General features: G+C 39.8%; 1 protein-coding gene across 1 annotated transcript in view; it reads right to left on the bottom strand.

Moving 5' to 3' along the window:
• Positions 1-13,873, bottom strand: part of cacng3b (calcium channel, voltage-dependent, gamma subunit 3b) — a 30,839-nt gene extending 16,966 nt beyond the window's left edge. Inside the window, exon 1 of the mRNA XM_057346924.1 lies at positions 12,641-13,873. Within this exon, the coding sequence (XP_057202907.1) occupies positions 12,641-12,851 (211 nt within the window). The 5' untranslated portion in view covers positions 12,852-13,873. The remainder of the gene's footprint in view (positions 1-12,640) is intronic.
• Between the last annotated feature and the right edge of the window lie 5,048 nt (positions 13,874-18,921).

The following is an 18,921-nucleotide window of genomic DNA, read 5'->3' as shown; positions in this document are numbered from 1 at the left end:
ATCCCCGCTGGCTTGGCCCGCAGCCCTCCACCACCATCACTGCCTCTGTTGTGTCTACAGGTGACCTGACAGAATGCCCATTCACAGCCTTTCAACTCTATTCACTCTCTCTCTCAGACACACACACTGTCTGCTCATAACACAGAGATAGAATGATCCGAAATGAGTAGGCAACAATGTCTCTGAGGTAGGGATGTTATCGTCATGGTGACTGCAATCGCTGCGACGTATTTATGCCTTGAGTGGGAGGGGCTTTAACATGATGTGAGTCCTTCAGACATAAATTGATTGAAATTTCAATGAGATTTAAAATTATGGCATAAAACACCTCACTGATTTATCACCTTGACTTGAAGGTTATAACGTACAATGATTAAGTGTTATGAAGTGTACCTTTGGCTTTTTATGGGAATTTTAAGAGCACATTCTGTAACAAATTACTATTCTATATACTGTACATGACACATTTCCAAGTTGGCATGGAAGGCATGACCAAAATCACATCATGAGTAAATTTATGTAACTGTAACGGTATATACCGAATTTTTGTATGTCTATAATCCTGGCTGGAAAAGCAGGAATAAAATGGATTCCTTGTTGATATAAATAATTAGGTACTGTATGTTACAATTTAAAAGGAAATAATCGTATTCTAGCATCAGTGCAAAAACAGCTGCTGCACTTCAAAACCTCACAACAAGAATGACATCATTTTAAAAAGTCATATAAATACAAATATTTTCTATCAATAATAATAATATTTGACCATATACATTTTAAACCCTAAAATTATATTTTGCATAAAAATCGGGGTGGGGTTGGGTAGTTTGTTCAATCTGTACTGTAATGTATAACATTTTTTCTAAAATAATTATTTTTATCAGGCTCCAATGTTAATAATTATGTTATTTCATATTAATGGAAAAAGGACCTATTCTGAACTTAAATAATCACTGCGTCTGATAAAAACAAATTTTAGAAGAACGTTTAGAAGAGAAACGGCACTTAGAGGCTTTTGCATCTAAAGTCTTCAATTATAAATGAACATCATGGTAGTTTATGTTAAATTTATTTTATGTTTAAAAAGACAAAAAATGGTTGTGTCCAGGCAGTAATTATAGCATAGTACAATAAGGGTGAGTTAAGGGTAATGATAAGGGCGAGTTATGGCTAATTTGAATACAAATGTCACAAAATGATACAACAAATGTATTACTTTTGAATTTCAATTCATTTGCTTGTGAGATGAATTTTGACCCATGTGGTATTTTCTCTTGCCTCTGGGCTATTGGAATATCAACTGAAAAGATCATGTCATAACATATTTCAATAAATCACCTGTCCACACCAATCGCTTTAGCGAAAGCCTGGCCTCTGCCTCCTCCAATCCGCCACGATGGATGACACCAGCACTAAAAGCATCATAAGATCCAGCTGCTGCTTTTACCTGCGATCACTCAGATTTAGAGCCCAGCTCTTCGTCTCCATTTCCATAACATAAACCTGCAGAACGACTGTGTGTTTGTCACAATTTAAGTTGCAGAGCTGTCAGAGATCTTCACGCAGGAAGAGGAAATGCATTAGCAGGGAAGTATTTCATTAGCTTTTATCTCCGTGTTTACTATCATTACAAACAGCCTCTGAATAAATAAACCAACACTGATGCTATTAGCTCGAAGGGTCCCCTGGCCAAAACGCCTGCGAGGAATACTTTCTATTGGAATTAAAAGTCCTAATTTGGTTTCTATGCTGACCAGTGATTCAGTATAATCTGATTAGGAAATTGGAACATTGCGGAAACGTTCACACAAAAAGTGACATCGATAAAGGCCAGTGCCGTTTCTCTGCGTGGTCGCCCGTAGGTCAAAAGATTTGTCTTCATAACCGCTCATTGATCCGTTTTTCTCGGGACCCTCTTAAAACAATTAGTTACATCTGAGTCTGTTTCACACTTTAACCTAATGAAGTGCTCGGACTTACATATCAATAGAGACATTGAGATAGAGAGAGAAAAGGTACGGCAAGGTTGTTTACAGTCAATGTTGAGGTAAATTCACCAGAGACGTGTTTTCAATTAAAGTCTACCTTTACGTGGATTCGAAAACAACTCATCTGCCCGTGTCGATTCGGGCCCCTGGGTGTCCGCTTTGGAGAGAAGGTGAATAGAGCGGCGAGCAGCAGGCCAGGGGTCTGTTACTGCAGTGACACACCTCCTGTGTGAATAATTCAACAGAGATCTCCTCAAAGGTGACAGCTTTGTTTGGAAGACACCCGAAAGATTAGGAACTGATGGAAACATTTCCACCCGTCCCTCCCCGCAGATTGTGTAGCCGGTATGCTCTCTCTTCTATTCAGTGCACAACCAACAGATAAAGCACACTTTTATAAAAGGGGGATGAAGAAAAGAGAGTCTTTCCATGGCTTTTGTGTTCCTCTGAGGCTCAGCATCTCCGCACTTCTCTCCCGGCCCTGTGTGGTCTGCAGTGGGTGGCGGTAGGCGCTGTACTCCTGTAGCTCTTCTGATAGCACACACAGCCTGCCTGCCTTGCTCTGATTGACACACGGTTAGTCACACTTCAGAGAAATACATGCTCAGCTTAATTTGCCTATGCATTCACCCTCAGCTTAAAGGGAATTTACAGACTTCATTTATGCTGAACGGTGCACTGGAGCACAAGTCAGTATTTCCATAAAATTTCCTGTCAAGTGGGATTTCACCCTTTCTGGAATACAATGGCCAAATCTATTGGCATGGGAGGCAATCTCAAACAAACATCATTTATTTACATGTGAAGAAATAATAATAAGATGCCGTAGCTCTGTTCCAGCTGCCAACCTAGACTAAATGAGCTTTTCGAGCCATCGTAAACTGTCTACATTCTTACACGATTACATCTTTAACTGTGGTATCACAGTTCTTTTATCAGCATTTATAATGGTTAAAGGGATCGTTCACCCCAGCATAAAAATTCATCATTTTTTTACTATCATGTTATTCTAAACCTGTACTGTATATGAGTGTTTCGAAAGACGCTATTGTGAGAAATGTCTCTGTGGTTTGGTGCATACAGTGGAAGTCAATGGGGGCCAATGTTGTTTGGTTACCAATGTTCTTCAAAATATCTTCTTGTGTTCTGCAGAAAGAAATAAGTCATACAGGTTTGAAATGGCAAAGTCTTGAACTTTAGGCAATCTGCATGTAAATGCCAGCATGTAACTGGTCGAGACACCATTGCTCCACTTTGCCATCTTTTAATGACAATTTCATCATGCCGTCTTTAACCTATGCGTGCCTTATTTTGCAGGTAGGCTGTAAACCGAAGGCCCAGCTTGCAGAGAGAATGATTGGTCTAATGCAGGGGTCTTCAACTACTTTTCTTTGAGGGCCAGATTCCAAAAGTATAAATAGGATGCGGGCCAGTTTTTTTACCATATTCTCATTTCTTCTGTTATTTATTGCATTTTGTTCCTTTCTTACTGTTTTTGTTGCTGTTACTTAAAGCAAAGGTCATATATTAAAACATTCACACATAAATGGCATCCAGTATTTGTGCCCTTTCATGATATTTAATTAAAAGGGAGGTTGTCTTTTTAATTGTATTTTATATTCCTTAATGCATCCAAGATATGGGTGGCATTGTTTTTTCAAGAAGATATTGAAAGTCAAATCAATAAAAGTCAAAAACGCTAATACATCCAGCACAAAGGTAATCCCTGTCCCTTGTGACATTAAACTGCTGTCTCATAGAGGGTATGCCCATGACGTCACTTTCCCATGTGAACACACCGCTCCCTTGAGTGGCAAAACACTCAGCTAAATGGCTGCTTACAATATCAGGAAACGCTGTGTGTTTTACCGCTCAAAGAAACGTGTCCTGTCACCCGGCGTGTTCACGTGGGAAAGTGACGTCAATGCATACCCTCTATTAAAGCGAACCAACTGGCCTGTGCAAGAAACTGAACACTATTAACGCATCTTTAGGTGCCCCACGGACTTAGAAGTAAAAGTTCTGGAGGGACTTATTTGAAATGTTAAGGCGGGCCAGGTAAAGATGATTGACAGTTGACTAGCCCTGGTCTAATGGCTTTTACACGGTGAGTCATCTACATTTATTAAGCGTGGTTTTAATGATCCTCCACAGGGCACTGTCCTCATCACAACAACATTCCTACCAGAACGAGAGGATCGCTTATCAGCTGGCTAATTCAACTAAACAACAAAGCAAGTAATGCTTTATTTGAGTGCTGTGCTAAGACAGAGCGTCCATGTTAAATCATGTTTCTGGAGAATGAGCTAATAAATGTGCAATGTGGCCTGTCCAACGGCACCGAGACGGAGCTGAAAGACTTCAAATTTTACAAGAGGCAATCTTCTCCCCCCCCTTTCTCTCTTTCTCGCTCGCTCTGCCGCTGTTAGCTGCTTATTACTGTTCTCTCAGCGGGGCCCAATAACTGTACTTGTTTGTTTAACTTCACTTCTTCCGCTTTGGTCTTTTCCATTAAATGGAGTCTCTTCAAACGACAGCACACTTCAGAGGACGGGCGGTGGGGTTGTGTAGCAGCTGATGCAGGCAGCCGCTTCCTCGAGAACTGCAGGGGCTCTTGAAAGCATCTCGGGTGCGGAATAGTTTAAGCAATCCTGAGGGGTTCGGTTTTACATGGAGCACATCACCCCGTCATCTCGCAACAATATCTCATCTCCTCCGTTCATTCATGCCACAATGTTCATTTGTAGATGAAAAACTGACCCGAACCTGACCGCTGACTCACTGTGGCAAGGCCACGGCGCTCTGACAGGAAAGTGACAGCGTTTAGCATCATTTAAAGAGGGCCGCATTCCCTATTTGTAATTCAATGAGTTCATTTTGTCTTTCACTTGTCAAAGGCAGAGCTCATGAATATTTGGGCTCGCTGAATCGCGCGCGACGGCAGAGGCATGAAAGTGAGTTCATTTCGTGTGGGGGCTAATCCTAAAAGGCCGTATGTTCGGTTGATAAACACTTGCCTGACACCACCGGAGTCTAATCCCGAGGATGAGAAGCGTTCTGCTGAAGTTTATTGTGCATACGGGAGGGACTCAAAGTCAGCTGGTTTGTATGTGAGAGTCAAACAGCAGCCACTGCTGACACTGTGATTTGCAATGAAGAACATCTGAAAAGCATTTTTGCCTGACACATGCATCCAGTGGCCTTCATCTCATGGCTGTTCTTTCGAGCACAACACGCTTGATTTAGCTTTCCATGAAAGCATTAGAGGAAGCTGCCTGCCAAAGGTTCCTGCCAGCCCGTTCTCCACAGAGGGGTCTCCTCGGGCACGGCCAACATTGAGTTTAATGGACTTATTTGGCTTGTTAGCACTCAGCCGCGGTGACCGTGCTCATGCAGAGGTGAAATAGATGCACGTACACACACACACACACACACACACATCAATATTCAGTTCTACCTTTCCCTTTTTCACCAACACAAGAAAGAAAAAAACATGCAAGATCTTTATAATACAGAGCTGGACATGCTACGTGGCAAAAACTGTTCCACATGAGTGGATGCAAGTAAACAACCGGGGCACAAGGGAGATAACGGCACTTAATAACATAGGGGAGGAACACGGCTCTTTCTGCAGGCCTTCTAATCACAATACTCCAGGAGATCACAGAAACACAAGACAGATAGCTCATAAAAAGAGGGACAAAGCCATAACTATTGTTCGGCGGTGAGCTTATGAACCCTCGCAGGTGGACATGCTGCAGATATTGAAGACACTTACTCACTGCCAAAGCCACAATAATTCTTGCAGTGACTTGTGCAGACAGGACACTCTGGGTCCTACTTTGAAGAGCTATGGCTATACTATTGAGTTCTAAGTACATTATGAGAAAAACCCCAGAGGCTAACACAATCAATGTTTTCCCAAGGAGTGTGAAAGTGTGTGTTTGACACCGCAAAGGACCTTGGGACTTCTAGACCTATTGTTGTTAGAGTCAGTATTTACTTAGAACAGTTGTAAAGCGTAAGTGTGCGTGCCTATTATTTCTTCAGCTATAGGTACTTTTTATTAAACCCGGGGTTAGTTTTTTATTAAAAAAACTGACAGATTTAGATTTGTTTTCTTTTGTTATATGAATGTCACATCTTGTACACTTTTTTTTACTATTCCTTCATCGTTTACTTTTGCTACTTTTCGTGTGTCCTTTTTAGTGCCGTTTTCACAAATTTGTGTTTTCCCAAAAATAGAATTTTATTTTGAAATATACAAATCCATCATAAAAAATGTTTTATATTGATTATGATAAACATAAACTATGTTTTTTGTGTGTGAAAATTAAAGCAATTTGATCAAAATTAAGATGTTGATTCATTTTCACCCCAACCAATATTTTTGCCTTAGAAGTTAATGTATCCACAAGTTTACGGAGGGCGCTACTGTAAAAATGAAAGTGGGTAAAGTGTATTGCACTAATTGCAGCATTGAATAACTGAATTGTAATACTGTTGGTTTCATGTGGGAATCTATTAAAAAATGATCTCGAAACTGCACTTACAACCAGGCGAATCTTATTTCACGTTGTAAAAAAGAACGCTTCACACACAGATCTAAAGTTAAGACGGACTGCTTCTGTGAGGGACTGTTCAATTTTTAAAACACAAACTTTAAAATGTGGACAGCATATCTCAAGCAAATAGATAATAAACATTTAACATTACAGGACCGTGCAACCCTTTGCAGTTCGCTTTTAAATACAAAAAAATGATGATTTACCACATCTTTAAATAGTACACAATCGACATCATGTAAAGAAATTGAAAACCCTCCATGATTTTCAAATTGCTCATTGGTTTACGGTCATAACAACTGAATCAATAAAGTTGCTAAATATCCGTCGTCAAGTATTAAAATCATCATACCATTCCTCTATAAAGTAGTTGACAGTATGCTGATGTAGTTTATAAGAGCTGTCAGTGTAAGTTCACATTCTGCTATAAACTAATGACTTAAAATTTGGCAGAAACGTGTTTGTTTACATTGAACCGGAAGTTTTTCCCATCTTTCACGCAAAGCGTTATGGATAGATTACAGAATGTTCTAGACAAAGGTAAATGCAGAATTACTTGTAAAAACAATGTTTTATTTGGCAATATTAAGCCTGTAATTTTGTCAAATTGCGCATAAAGCAACAAAATATTATTGTGCTATAATGCAAAATAAATGATATGTTATAAAACATATAATGCAAGCCTTAGCAATAGCAAAAGAAAGTATTCTGCCAGTTTATTCCAATAACATACTTCCACTCTTGGACGTTAAAGTGACGACCCAAATTCTGTCATCATTTACTCACTCTCTTGTCTTTTCAAATCTGTATGACTTACTTTCTTCTGCAGAACACAAAAGAAGATATTGGTTGACACAAAACCAATGCATGTCAATGGGTGCCGCTGTTGTTCGGTTATCAACATTCTTTAAAATATTTTGTGTTCTGCTGAAGAAAGAAAGCCATACAGGTTTGAAATGACAAAAGAGGGAGTAAATGATGACAGAATTTTTCCTTTTTGGGTGAACTATCCCTTTAAGGTTTAAAAATAAAACACACAGAAATGCTCATAATTGGAAAAGAAAACATCAGTGTATATATGTTATACTGTTTGCTTTTAAAAGGTGTGTGTATGTTATTGAAACACATACAAATATTTTAAATATTGGATATAAATGCCTTTATGAACGTCTTCTTTCTGAATGGCAACAAGGTGACAATACTAGTGGTAGAGCAAGAGGGCCACACACGCACACATGCACCAAGACAGATTGCCAGCAACACATTCTCACAAGCCCTGTTATCGCCTAAATCAACACTCATTGAAAAGTGTTTGCACAGATTTTTCAGGCCTGCTTTCTCTTGGCTCCCTGTGCCTCTCTTCAATATAATACAGTCTCTTATTTTATTCAGCACTCCCCCTTTCACAGTAGCCTAACCAATATGTAATCCATCCCAGCCCTGGCATTTTCATCTCAACCTAATGTGAGCCACTTAGTATCTCTGGCAGGTCTGTGTGAAATCATGTTTGTGCTTATGTATACAGTTGGCACATGTCCAAAAGAGAACACTCCACTCGACTGAGGTCAGAAGAGGACCAGCCGACATCATAAAACTATGACATACTCCTCTCTGGATGTATCTTGCAGAACAGAACGTATATAAATATAATTCCCATCTCCTAGTTGCAAGCCCTTTTACTCGTCAGCAATCTTTGATCAGTGATCTGTTACGTCTAGAGATTCAATTGTGATTGATTGTGCTGGGCAGCTTTGAAAGGCTTATTTAAATAGGTTATTAAAGTCCGAATGCAGATGAGAGCGTCTCACTTCATCTCGGCCGGCTATCTTATCTCTGGTAGCTCTCTGAGATGGGAAGGAGACACGGGGAGCTATTTTTGCAAGCCTAACCAATGCTGTTAGAGGATCTATCAAGAGTAATTTGCCTCACAAAGGTCATCGCAGCCAGGGGCAGAAGCAGCATCACAGGCTAGAGTCTACAACAACAGTGACTCACTATGGTCCACATTCTCCTGCTGGCTTCATAGAACGGCATGCACCCACCACCACTGTCAGAAATAAAGAGAAATAAACTAACATCAATACCGTATTGATTGTGTACAACATTCGATATTGATACATCGGTTGACTAAATGTTGCATGGTTTCAGACTCGGACAGACACAATGTATTTTTGTATTTGTAAACGCAGCGAGAACCTGAAATAACAAGACCCATAAATGTAAATGCAGAAATACAACTGTGGAAAAAATCCCACTGACCATTCCTAATTTTCACGTGATCAGCATTTCTAGATGTATATATGACTAGACTGGTCATTCTAGTCCAGTGTCTGTTGAATTTCAACAAAATCAAACCTGCAGGAGACACATAAAGTCATCCAACAGCGATATGAAAGACTGACAGATGACAAGACACATGAAAACTGTGATACAAATCAAGGCTATCACCTTAAAAAATTTTTTTTGAACTTTTCCTAAATTCATGTACAAATAATACTGCTGTATTGCTTAAAAGTGACTATGAACTTGTTTTCTTTGCAGTATTTGAGGTCTGAAACAAAACAGCGCATCTTTTTTGTTATTTTGACCTGCTTCCCCAGTTTTCATTTTCTGTAAATAAATGCAAATAGAAACAATCTTTTTTTATTTGAAATTTGGGAGAAATATTGTTAGTCGTTCACAGAATTAAAGGGATAGTTCACCAAAAATGAAAATTCTGTCATTATTTACTTACCCACAGATTGTTCCAAACCTGTACACATTTCTTTGTTCTGCTGAACACAAAGGAAGATATTTGGAAGAATGTGAGTAACCAAACAGCTCTCGTCCCCCATTGACTCCTTTGGTATTTATTTTCCCTACTATGGCAGTAAATGGGGGTTGAGATCTGTTTGATAACTGACATTCTTACTAATATCTTTCTTTGTGTTCAGCAGAACAAAGAAAATTATTCAGATTTGGAACAATCTGTGGGTGAGTAAATGATGACAGAATTTGCATGTTTGGGTGAACTGTTCCTTTAACAACAAGGATCTATAAATAGTCAATTCAGAAAAACAGAAAATAATTTTGAAATGGTCTCTTAATTTTTTTCCACGGCTGTATATATTTTGTCATAAACAAATAGACTGCTTCGCTTGCAATCATTTTTATTCATTTAAAGTGAAGAATTCTCTTCACAATCCCTCCCGTCTTCACACAATAAAGTGCAGGAGCTCCCGTCAGTGACGCTAAACGAAAACGGTAAGAAGCATATCTGACTGTTATACTGACAGGGCTTCAACACAAAGAAACATTCATTATTAATTTCTTCTGCTCATTTAAATGGCCTCAAAAATCTGCTACGGTAGAGATAAAAACTGTATTACAACAATGTTCTGCAAAGTGCTGACAAGTTTGTTCCATTAACAGTGCCATAGGAAATGAAGTTCACTGTCCATGTGTATTACCTCAACCTTTAGTGCACATAAAAAAACACCTGTGTAAGGATATCAAGTGGTGTGTTTGTATCCCAATGAGCACCTCACCACACATGTTCGACACATGTTTTAGGTGCAGCGTGATGGCCAGGCAACTCACACTTTTTGTATTTCTCCAAAGCCTTCATAACCAAGGGGAGAAGGAGGAGGTGGCTGCAAAGCAGGGCTGAGGATGGGGGAAGGTATAGAGATAGAGCAGTGGGCATATCTCGCAGGCGGGAGCGGCTGGTTTCCAAGGAGATGTGTGTGCGTGATGAGAGTGTATGAGACAGGCTTTGCTTGGGTGCACACTTGGAAGGGAGAGTCCCTCTTCATCACTCCCTGCTTTGCCTCTCTCTCTCTCTCTCTCTCTCTCTCTCTCTCTCCCCACCTCAGTTCCCAGGTCATCATTTATCCTGAGCACGGCCAAACCGTTCCCCTGAGATCCACCTGCACTTGAGGACGTACCGCATTAATCTTACACCTCCATTCAGCATATGATCCCGTGTTAAATTCCACTAGAGCGTTCCTTATTATTATTACATACATAACTGCTAAACGCGCCCTCCCATCATGACATGCTATGTAACACACTATATCTACTTAATAAAGTCATGCATTTCCGTAAGCGCGTATGGATGGGAATCGGTACGCAATGAATCACGAATCGCATGCACTGGCTGATTTATATCTTCAGATGAATTCTAATAGCAAATTATAGATGATGTTTGTGTTAAACATATGACTGTACCATCAGGCATTTAAACTATAATTACGTGCTAGAGATCATGATCTTAAGCGAATCTTACTGCCCTTCAAATCCAACACGCACTTCAGCTCAGGAAGTCTGGATAAGTGTGGCCTCCTGCAGAGACAGATTCATTTACATATTGGCACAGAGCTGTACTTGATGAACTCCCCCCGGGCCATTTAACAGACCTGACTGCTGGACATTAAAGCAGGATGAACAGAAAGGCAGTGTGACCCCCACAAACAAACAAACACGTTCACACTTTCTTCATGGCAGCTTCACGTAGTTCACAGAGGAATACGCTTATAATTCTACACACCTGTACAGTCCTTTGCCAAGTGCAAACTCGCATGCTTTGCTTCAATGCATCGGCATTCAAACTGTGAACAATAACCACAGAGGGGTCAAATGTCTTCAGAGGCGCATGCGTGAGCATGCAGCAAGAGTTCATTAAACAACATCAAAGCTGTCATGCACTGGCGGATGTTGATGGGTGTGTATAACAGCACGCTCCTAAAGGTTATATTCGAGGAGGGTGGTCATGTGCATCAACGTCTTGTCCAGCCTAATTATTACATTCCCCCCAATTTATGTACTGTATGGATAAATGTAGACCGTGACTGATTTCCACTTGCCACAGATGGATCAATCTCTTGTTGATATTGAGCGAATAAATCACGTGAATCTTTTTTATTGCGTAAAAGTGGATCAAATATGGTGGTGGGTATCTGGTGCGCTGTGTGACAGTGACATACACTTCAATTAAATGAATACTGAAAAGTCAATCACTGGATTTGTGTAATCTGCCATGGCCACATCTATTGGATTGCGCCCATCCCTTTCAATTAAAGATGAGGATCTTCCCATCTCACTGCAGTCATGTCACCTCTCTGTGTTCCCCGGGGAAGGAGATTAATCAAAGTTTGAAAAGACATTATGAAGTACATTATTCTGCTTCCAGTCAAACATTGTCAGGGCTGCTCGAATCTAAACTGCATTGAATTAAAATGAATGTGTCTGGAGAACAAAGAGGATGAAGAAATACACAGCGTGTCCTGTAAGGACTGTCAAACTCTACGGGGGAATTTGTCGAGTTAAGCCGCTCCAGCAGGTCGTTAGGCCTTCGATTTGAGTTGGCTTTGATTTTCTCTCAAAGAACAGTATAGAAGGGTTTTGTGTGTGGGTCAAGACAACAGGCTGTTCACAACTGTGCAGAACACCTCACCTGACTACATGTTTCATGACTGAATTTACTGAACAATAAGAGTTCTTCCCGTAGGCTCTAACGCAGATTCATTGTGATTATTGCGTGCAAACGCCTCCTGACAAATGAACTGTTCCATGTCAACAAATTGCAAAACTGACCAGATTTATAGATTTATTGAACTGTAATATAAGGTAATCAATATAATTGCACGGATCTATTGGTTATATGACAGACGCAATAATCTTGCTGCTGTTTTAAAAGATTGGACTCGTGACTGAAAGCTTAAAGTCATGACAACATATAATGAACCATTGAGCCACAGTTAAGACAGATCGACGTGTTACAGAATAAAAAGTCAATTCAGGTGACTGAGGTTTAAAAACGGTGTCATATCGTTAATTCTATCAAAGGCATCCGAAGTCTATTTCATTTAATAAATACAACAATACTTACAAAAAAATATTGCGAAGTCTATTTCATTTAATAAATACAATAATGTTATATATTATACCTACAAAAAAAATGTGCAGGGTGTAACACTAACATAGTTTGTCATTTAAACAAAAATATAGGCCTATATTTTTGTTTTAGATAACAAACCACATAAGTTTGTGCTCGCAAGTCATCGTTCACTTTTAAGAGCACATGTTAAAAGCAAAGGCTTAGGCTACCTTCAAGACAGCAGGTTCTCCACAGCCCTGAATGGGTCATCACTTCCTCGTTTTTCCTGCTCGTTTCGTTCTCGTTATTACTTTTGACCCTGCACACTCCTCTCGAGTACAACCAGTAGTCCGTCCCCACAGCGATAGTCATCAGGCTGAAAGCGGCGAAAGCGCCCACTGTAGTGATGAGCATCTGGACTCCTCTGTCACACATCAACATTTTGCCTCATTTCAGGATGGGGGTCGAAACAAGATGCTTGCTGTCTCTCGCAAGACCTCCTCCTAGCCAGCCTGGCGCGCGGACTTCACGCTCCGATCGACTTGAAAAGCCCGTTGCATTTTTTATTTGTGTATGTCTGTGGTGTCGAGACTGTTGCTGCTTCTCAAGTTCTCGCAAGCGTCCGTCAGTTACAGTCTGAAGCCTCACAATGTTTCCATTGCTTGAGATGAGAAACACGCAACCGTGAAAGAGAGAGAACGAGAGCTATTTGTTTCCCATTCTGTGTTGTGAGAAAAAAAACTGTTATCGAGGAACGGCGTGTCTTCAGTGTCACAGCATTTTACAACCGGTTAGGAAGATGGCACAAGATGAAAGCCAAACGACACGATATTTCGTCCGTTTAAATAACAGGTTTTTTTTAGAAAAGCATTTCTATTTACGAAATTGGTAACATATTAGTGTTTATGAATGGAGAATAAGCGTCAAAAATAATGTCCTTTGATAATCCATCGCAAAATACCTTTCCTCAATGAACGCATGTCGTATTTGTCTTTAAAACACCAGAGAACAGTAAATATCCGACTTCATGATAAGCTCGATTCTCTCCAAAATTCCCGTCCAAACCTGACGATCAAAATAAAGGAAAAATGATAACGTGGAGCAGCAATGTTACAAAGGCACCTATCAAAAACTGATCATTTTAATTAACATAATCCCAGCATTTATAATTGCTGTGCAGCGGTGACGCTGGTTCCCGCAAATGTGGCTTTATAGCAATGACAGCTCCCACGTTCCTACCGAATCGCCTCGTTTGAAACACCGCCCACAGAGGGAGCGCGCTGGCTGCTGTCCGCGGTGCTGAATGGGCGAAGCGTCTCTCGTCTAATCTCCGAGTTTCTCCCTGGCGCCGGCTGCACAGCGCCCCTGGCTCAACCAATGTGCTACTTAGGCCTTCATATGCAAAGATATGGGCAAGAAGCGATGCGTGAAAATCGGACCCTGGAGAACAGGAACGTATTTAAAGAGCCGCAGACATTTGCAACGATTTCTTCCATGGAAGCCCCCATACAGACCTTTGTGTAGACTTTTAGAGTTAAGTGGGTTCATTGGGGTTCGTTTGGTGACAGGAAAATCTAGTTGCACGCTATTTAAATGAACCAAATTGTACATTTAGTACAATCACCGTTTCATCGGACGCGCGCGCCGGTACTGCATTTAACTTCCGGTCTTGTTTGGCTATAGTGTCTAATATAACTATTTATATTTAATTTATATTTATATGATTATTTTATTGTGTAATAATTGTATTAAATAAACGATTTGTAGAATTTTGTTGTATGTTCATTTTATAAAAATAAACAATTTCTTGAATGGGTCATAGTTTGGTCGCATTTAAAGAAACCATATGGTACATTGACATCTAGCGGTTGAATTTAGTATCGCAGTCTAAATTCAAAATATTGGAGAGACACGTTTAGCCAAGTAACGGTTCTCCTCGGTTTCTTTAGCTTGTTATCAGAAATAATCGACAGGCACTCTATTGTTTGTGAATGTGTACCGTAAATTAAGGACAGTCCACTTATAACTTGCTATTGTATTTATTTTGTCATTTGCCTGACACATTATTTCCCTTTGCGTTGCCTTATTTAAAAAAACATGCTTTAGTGCACTTTTTTGCACATTATTTCAAATTATGAAATGAATGAGTTAATGACAAGCACGTGTCAGAACAATGACATCATTTCCTGCACTCACTGATAATCAAAGTCTGCCTTTAACTCTCGTTGTTTGCGCTTTCTAACATCTCCTTTCGTTTAGCGTGACTCATCCGTCTTCATTGCACCTAAACATAGCGTACACATGCACAAAAATAAACAAGTAATGCATTGCGTACTGTGGAAAACATGTTAGTGCGCCTCGCGCCTTTTTATACTCGCGGATGATGAACACGCATTGCGCGGGAAGCACCGTGATCCCTCAACATCGCGAGTGTTCTGGCTTTCCTCCGACAGAGCCAGCTAAGCTTTGAGGATGAAGTTATCCTATGAATAATGCTTTCTAATTCAAATGCTCAGCTGCAAATCTCTAGAAGGATAATGGCAGACGGTACAAATCGAAAGACGCACAAATTGTTGCAATGAAGCAATACTTGGTTCATTTCACTAACTTCGTGGGCAAACCTACAAATGTTCATATTTCAATCCATATTATGAGTCGATAATCATTACGAATGACATTGTAGTTGTGTGTTTTATAATGTGTATCATTTTTACATCTGTTCAAAGTCTCTGCGAGCAACCCCGAAGAACATTGCAATAACAAGACATCAGGCTTTTTAGATGAATCCATTTATTCACCATGTGCCATATCCTGTGAAGTGATTACGATAACCCCTCTGTTCACATCCCTCTTTAACCTCTCATTCACTGTGGTTCCCCACAGAGGCGCTGGACTTGATTGATCTGGCACTGTATGAATGCCAGTGAATGAGCTCCAGATTGTCTTTAAATGGGGATGTGGGGTTTTATGTTAGAGGGACCAGCGGCATGAAGGTCAGTTCACATAGCTGTGTCATTTGCTGATGGAGCTGAAATGCAGTGAGATCGCTCAGCTTTAAGGTTCTTGCGGTGACAGAGAAGCACACGGATTCTGTTCCCTCTGCAATAAAGTTAACGGCCGAAAAAAGAATTGAAGGCTTGTTCAAAAGAAACCAAAAATGATAATCAAAGAAACTCTGTATATGGTGAATTACAGGCATGTGTCAGTTTCCACAAATGCTTACTTTTAAATATTCCACTTATTTCATAATTTATGCTTTTTGTTGGATGGTTTAGTTTCTGAGAGCTATGTGGCATGCGTATTTGGATACTGTATCGAGTTGTGACTTTGCAGCTTCAATATTCATTCTTCTCTTGTTCTTGAGGATGAAAATACAACGCAGCACTTTATCTGAGGAACAGCAGCTCTCTTTGCAGATATTTGTTACATTTCCCATTATTTCAGCATTCATTAGCGTTCATTAAAGTTCTCCTTTCAACCCTTTCTTATGGGACTGCAACCTAAATGTATTTTAATTTGCTATGGCAGAGCCAAATGCCTTTGAATGTCAAAGATTTTGGCTTAAGCATGCATACAAAATTTAACCGTAATCGCACTCTCCTAACACAACAGTGAGTCCCAATTCAAGACAGTCACCGTGGACAAAACACCCAATCTGGACGGCAAGGACAACAAGCATTGCCGTGCTGTCAGAACAGGTGGCAACAGCACCTGCTTTCAAACTTTTTAGTAATTTGTCACATTTAGTGAGTGTGTACAAGTAAGTTCTGATGTATTCAAAGGCAGGTTGTACTATAGACACCAAATAAAGAAAAAACAATTGACAAGCCCATGCAGCAGTCCATAGGTAAAAACCGACTAGGAGTGCCACGACTTCTCTATTAGACCGTTGGCACCATTTCACTGTGTCTAATGTCATTAGACAGTAAAATAAAACCTCACAAACAGTTAAGCTGACAGAATCGGAATGAAAGTGAATAAATAAAAGATAAATATCCGCATGAATGGATCGACACAGAGGGTAAAGCCGGCAGCCCCTCTCATCATGAAGTCTGCGTTGGAGAGGCAGCCCTTGCCGACTGTCTTATCTTATTGAGAGTCTCATTAGCATAGAAATTACTTCAGGCAGAGGCAAAGAAGCAGGACCTAGTATAGGTAACTCTCAACTTTCTCCTTCCATTAGTATGAAGAAAAACAGAAGAGGAAGTGGGAAAGTTGAGTAAAAGGACAAAAATGAAGACTGGCTGACGGCAAATGAAAAGTAAGAACCGAGGAAAGAAGAAAGAAAGGAAATTTAATATCATTTGGATAACCAAGTGGTCCCTATTCACTTTTTAGGGGTCCTTTAAGACCAAAAACCTGCACTAGCCATAGCTAGTGGATAGGCGGGAATAATTCTAGGGGCCTCGTGAACAATTTCAAATTTTGATTTGTTAAACGCTAAGGGATTTGAAAACATTTACATTTTAAAAACAGTGAGTATCTTGATTCTGGATCTATATAGAGACAATGCATTCGTCCAGATCAGAGCTTGTCTGACAGAACTGTGGCAGCCGTGTAAAGCATGTGGTTTAATGCTCACCCTTTACAGAGCCACTTTGAAGATCTCCGCAGAGAACAGCACTACTCGTTCCAATTACAGCCCCAAAATGGACTCTGTAATGAACATAACAAACCAGTTTAAAAAGCGCTGTTAGCCTTAATATTTCCTGTAACGTGATAATTAATAAGGAAAGACAAAACAGCTACTTTGTATTTATCTTGGTAATTATTTTTAAACCCTAGGGGAAGGTGCCTGTGTCAGAATCCTTCATTAATTCAGCGCTGTGGCTTGTAAAATAGTTTTAGTCACTGCAGAGTGAGCATGATAAATAAAGCCACGTAGCACGGAGGTAAAGCCCCGCGGATGAATCTGCACTTGTGGAAAGCTCAGCAATGCAGGGGATGCTTGTCCACACAAGGACCTTCAGAGTCATCTCGGTCTGCAAGCCAACATGTGGAGATGCTATAGACTACAGAGAACAAATAGATAATATATACTATAACAGCATTTAATTCAATTCAATTTTATTTATATAGCGCTTTTCACAATGTGCATTGTTCCAAAGCAGCTTTACAGGAGAAAATAAGAAAAACAGAAAGATACAAAAAAGGTCAAACACAGCACAGTGCATGGTGTTTATAGAACAAGCAAGATCATTCTAGTAAATAATATCTAATAAATGCAGTCGCCCGGTGGTTTATTTAGGGTATTATGCATTAAGTGAATGCTTGGCTGAAAAGATGTGTCTTTAATCTAGATTTAAATTGGGAGAGTGCGTCTGACCCTCGAATAGTATCGGGAAGGCTATTCCAGAGTTTAGGTGCTACGTATGAGAAAGCTTTCCCCCCTTTGGTGGATTTAGTTATTCTAGGTGTTATCAAAAGTCTGGAGTTTTGAGATCTTAGAGAGCGTGATGGGTTGTAGTGTGGTATAAGCTCTGTTATGTAGTTAGGGGCTAAACCGTTTAAGGCTTTATAAGTAATTAAAAGAACTTTAAAAACTTTAAAGTCAATACGATACTTAATGGGTAACCAGTGAAGGGATGATAACATTGGGGTTATGTGGACCTGGTTAGAACTCTGGCAGCTGTATTCTGAACTAACTGTAGTTTGTTTATTGATGCTGCAGGACAACCACTAAGTAGTGCATACAGTAGTCGAGTCTTGAGGTCACAAATGCACGAATAAACTTCTCTGCGTCAGCAACACTTAAAATATTTCGTAATTTGGCAACATTTATAAGGTGGAAGAAGGCTGTTTTTGTGACATTTGAGATGTTATTTTTAAATGATAGGTTTCTGTCTAATATAATGCCTAGGTCTTTAACTGTATTTGTTGGAGTAACACTGCATCCTTCAACTTGCAGGTTATAATCCGAAATATTCTGCTCACTTGTCTTTGGCCCGATAAGTAATATTTCTGTTTTATTAGAATTTAAAAGAAGGAAATTACAAGTCATCCAGTGTTTTATATCTTCGATGCACTCTGCCAATTTGGATAGCTGGAAGGAATCATCTGGTCTTGATGAGATACAGTATATAGCTATAGCTAGAGTATCATCTGCATAACAGTGGAAGCTAATTCCATGTTTTCTAATAATGTTTCCAAGGGGCAGCATGTATATGGAGAACAGCAAGGGTCCTAAAACCGATCCCTGAGGTAATCCATAATTTACTTGCGTTAGATTGGATGATTCCCCATTTAAATGGACAAATTGATGTCTGTCTGATAAGTAAGATCTGAACCATTGTAGTGCCTGTCCCCGGTATAATTGTGTAAGCGCTCTGTTGTTTTATTGGTGCTGTTACTTGTAGCTTGATTATTTGTTCTTATTTTTATTTGTCAGTAGTCCATTTTCCCTGAATATAGCACAAACCAAACCGAACTGAAACCGTGACACTAACACCATGACACAAACCGAACAGTGAGTAATTTGAACCGTTACATCCCTAAGATATAGTATAATAAA

Source organism: Triplophysa rosa, linkage group LG11, assembly GCF_024868665.1.
Source record: "Triplophysa rosa linkage group LG11, Trosa_1v2, whole genome shotgun sequence".
In the NCBI taxonomy this organism is placed as follows: Eukaryota; Metazoa; Chordata; class Actinopteri; order Cypriniformes; family Nemacheilidae; genus Triplophysa; species Triplophysa rosa.
This window is presented reverse-complemented; position numbering and strand designations above follow the sequence as displayed.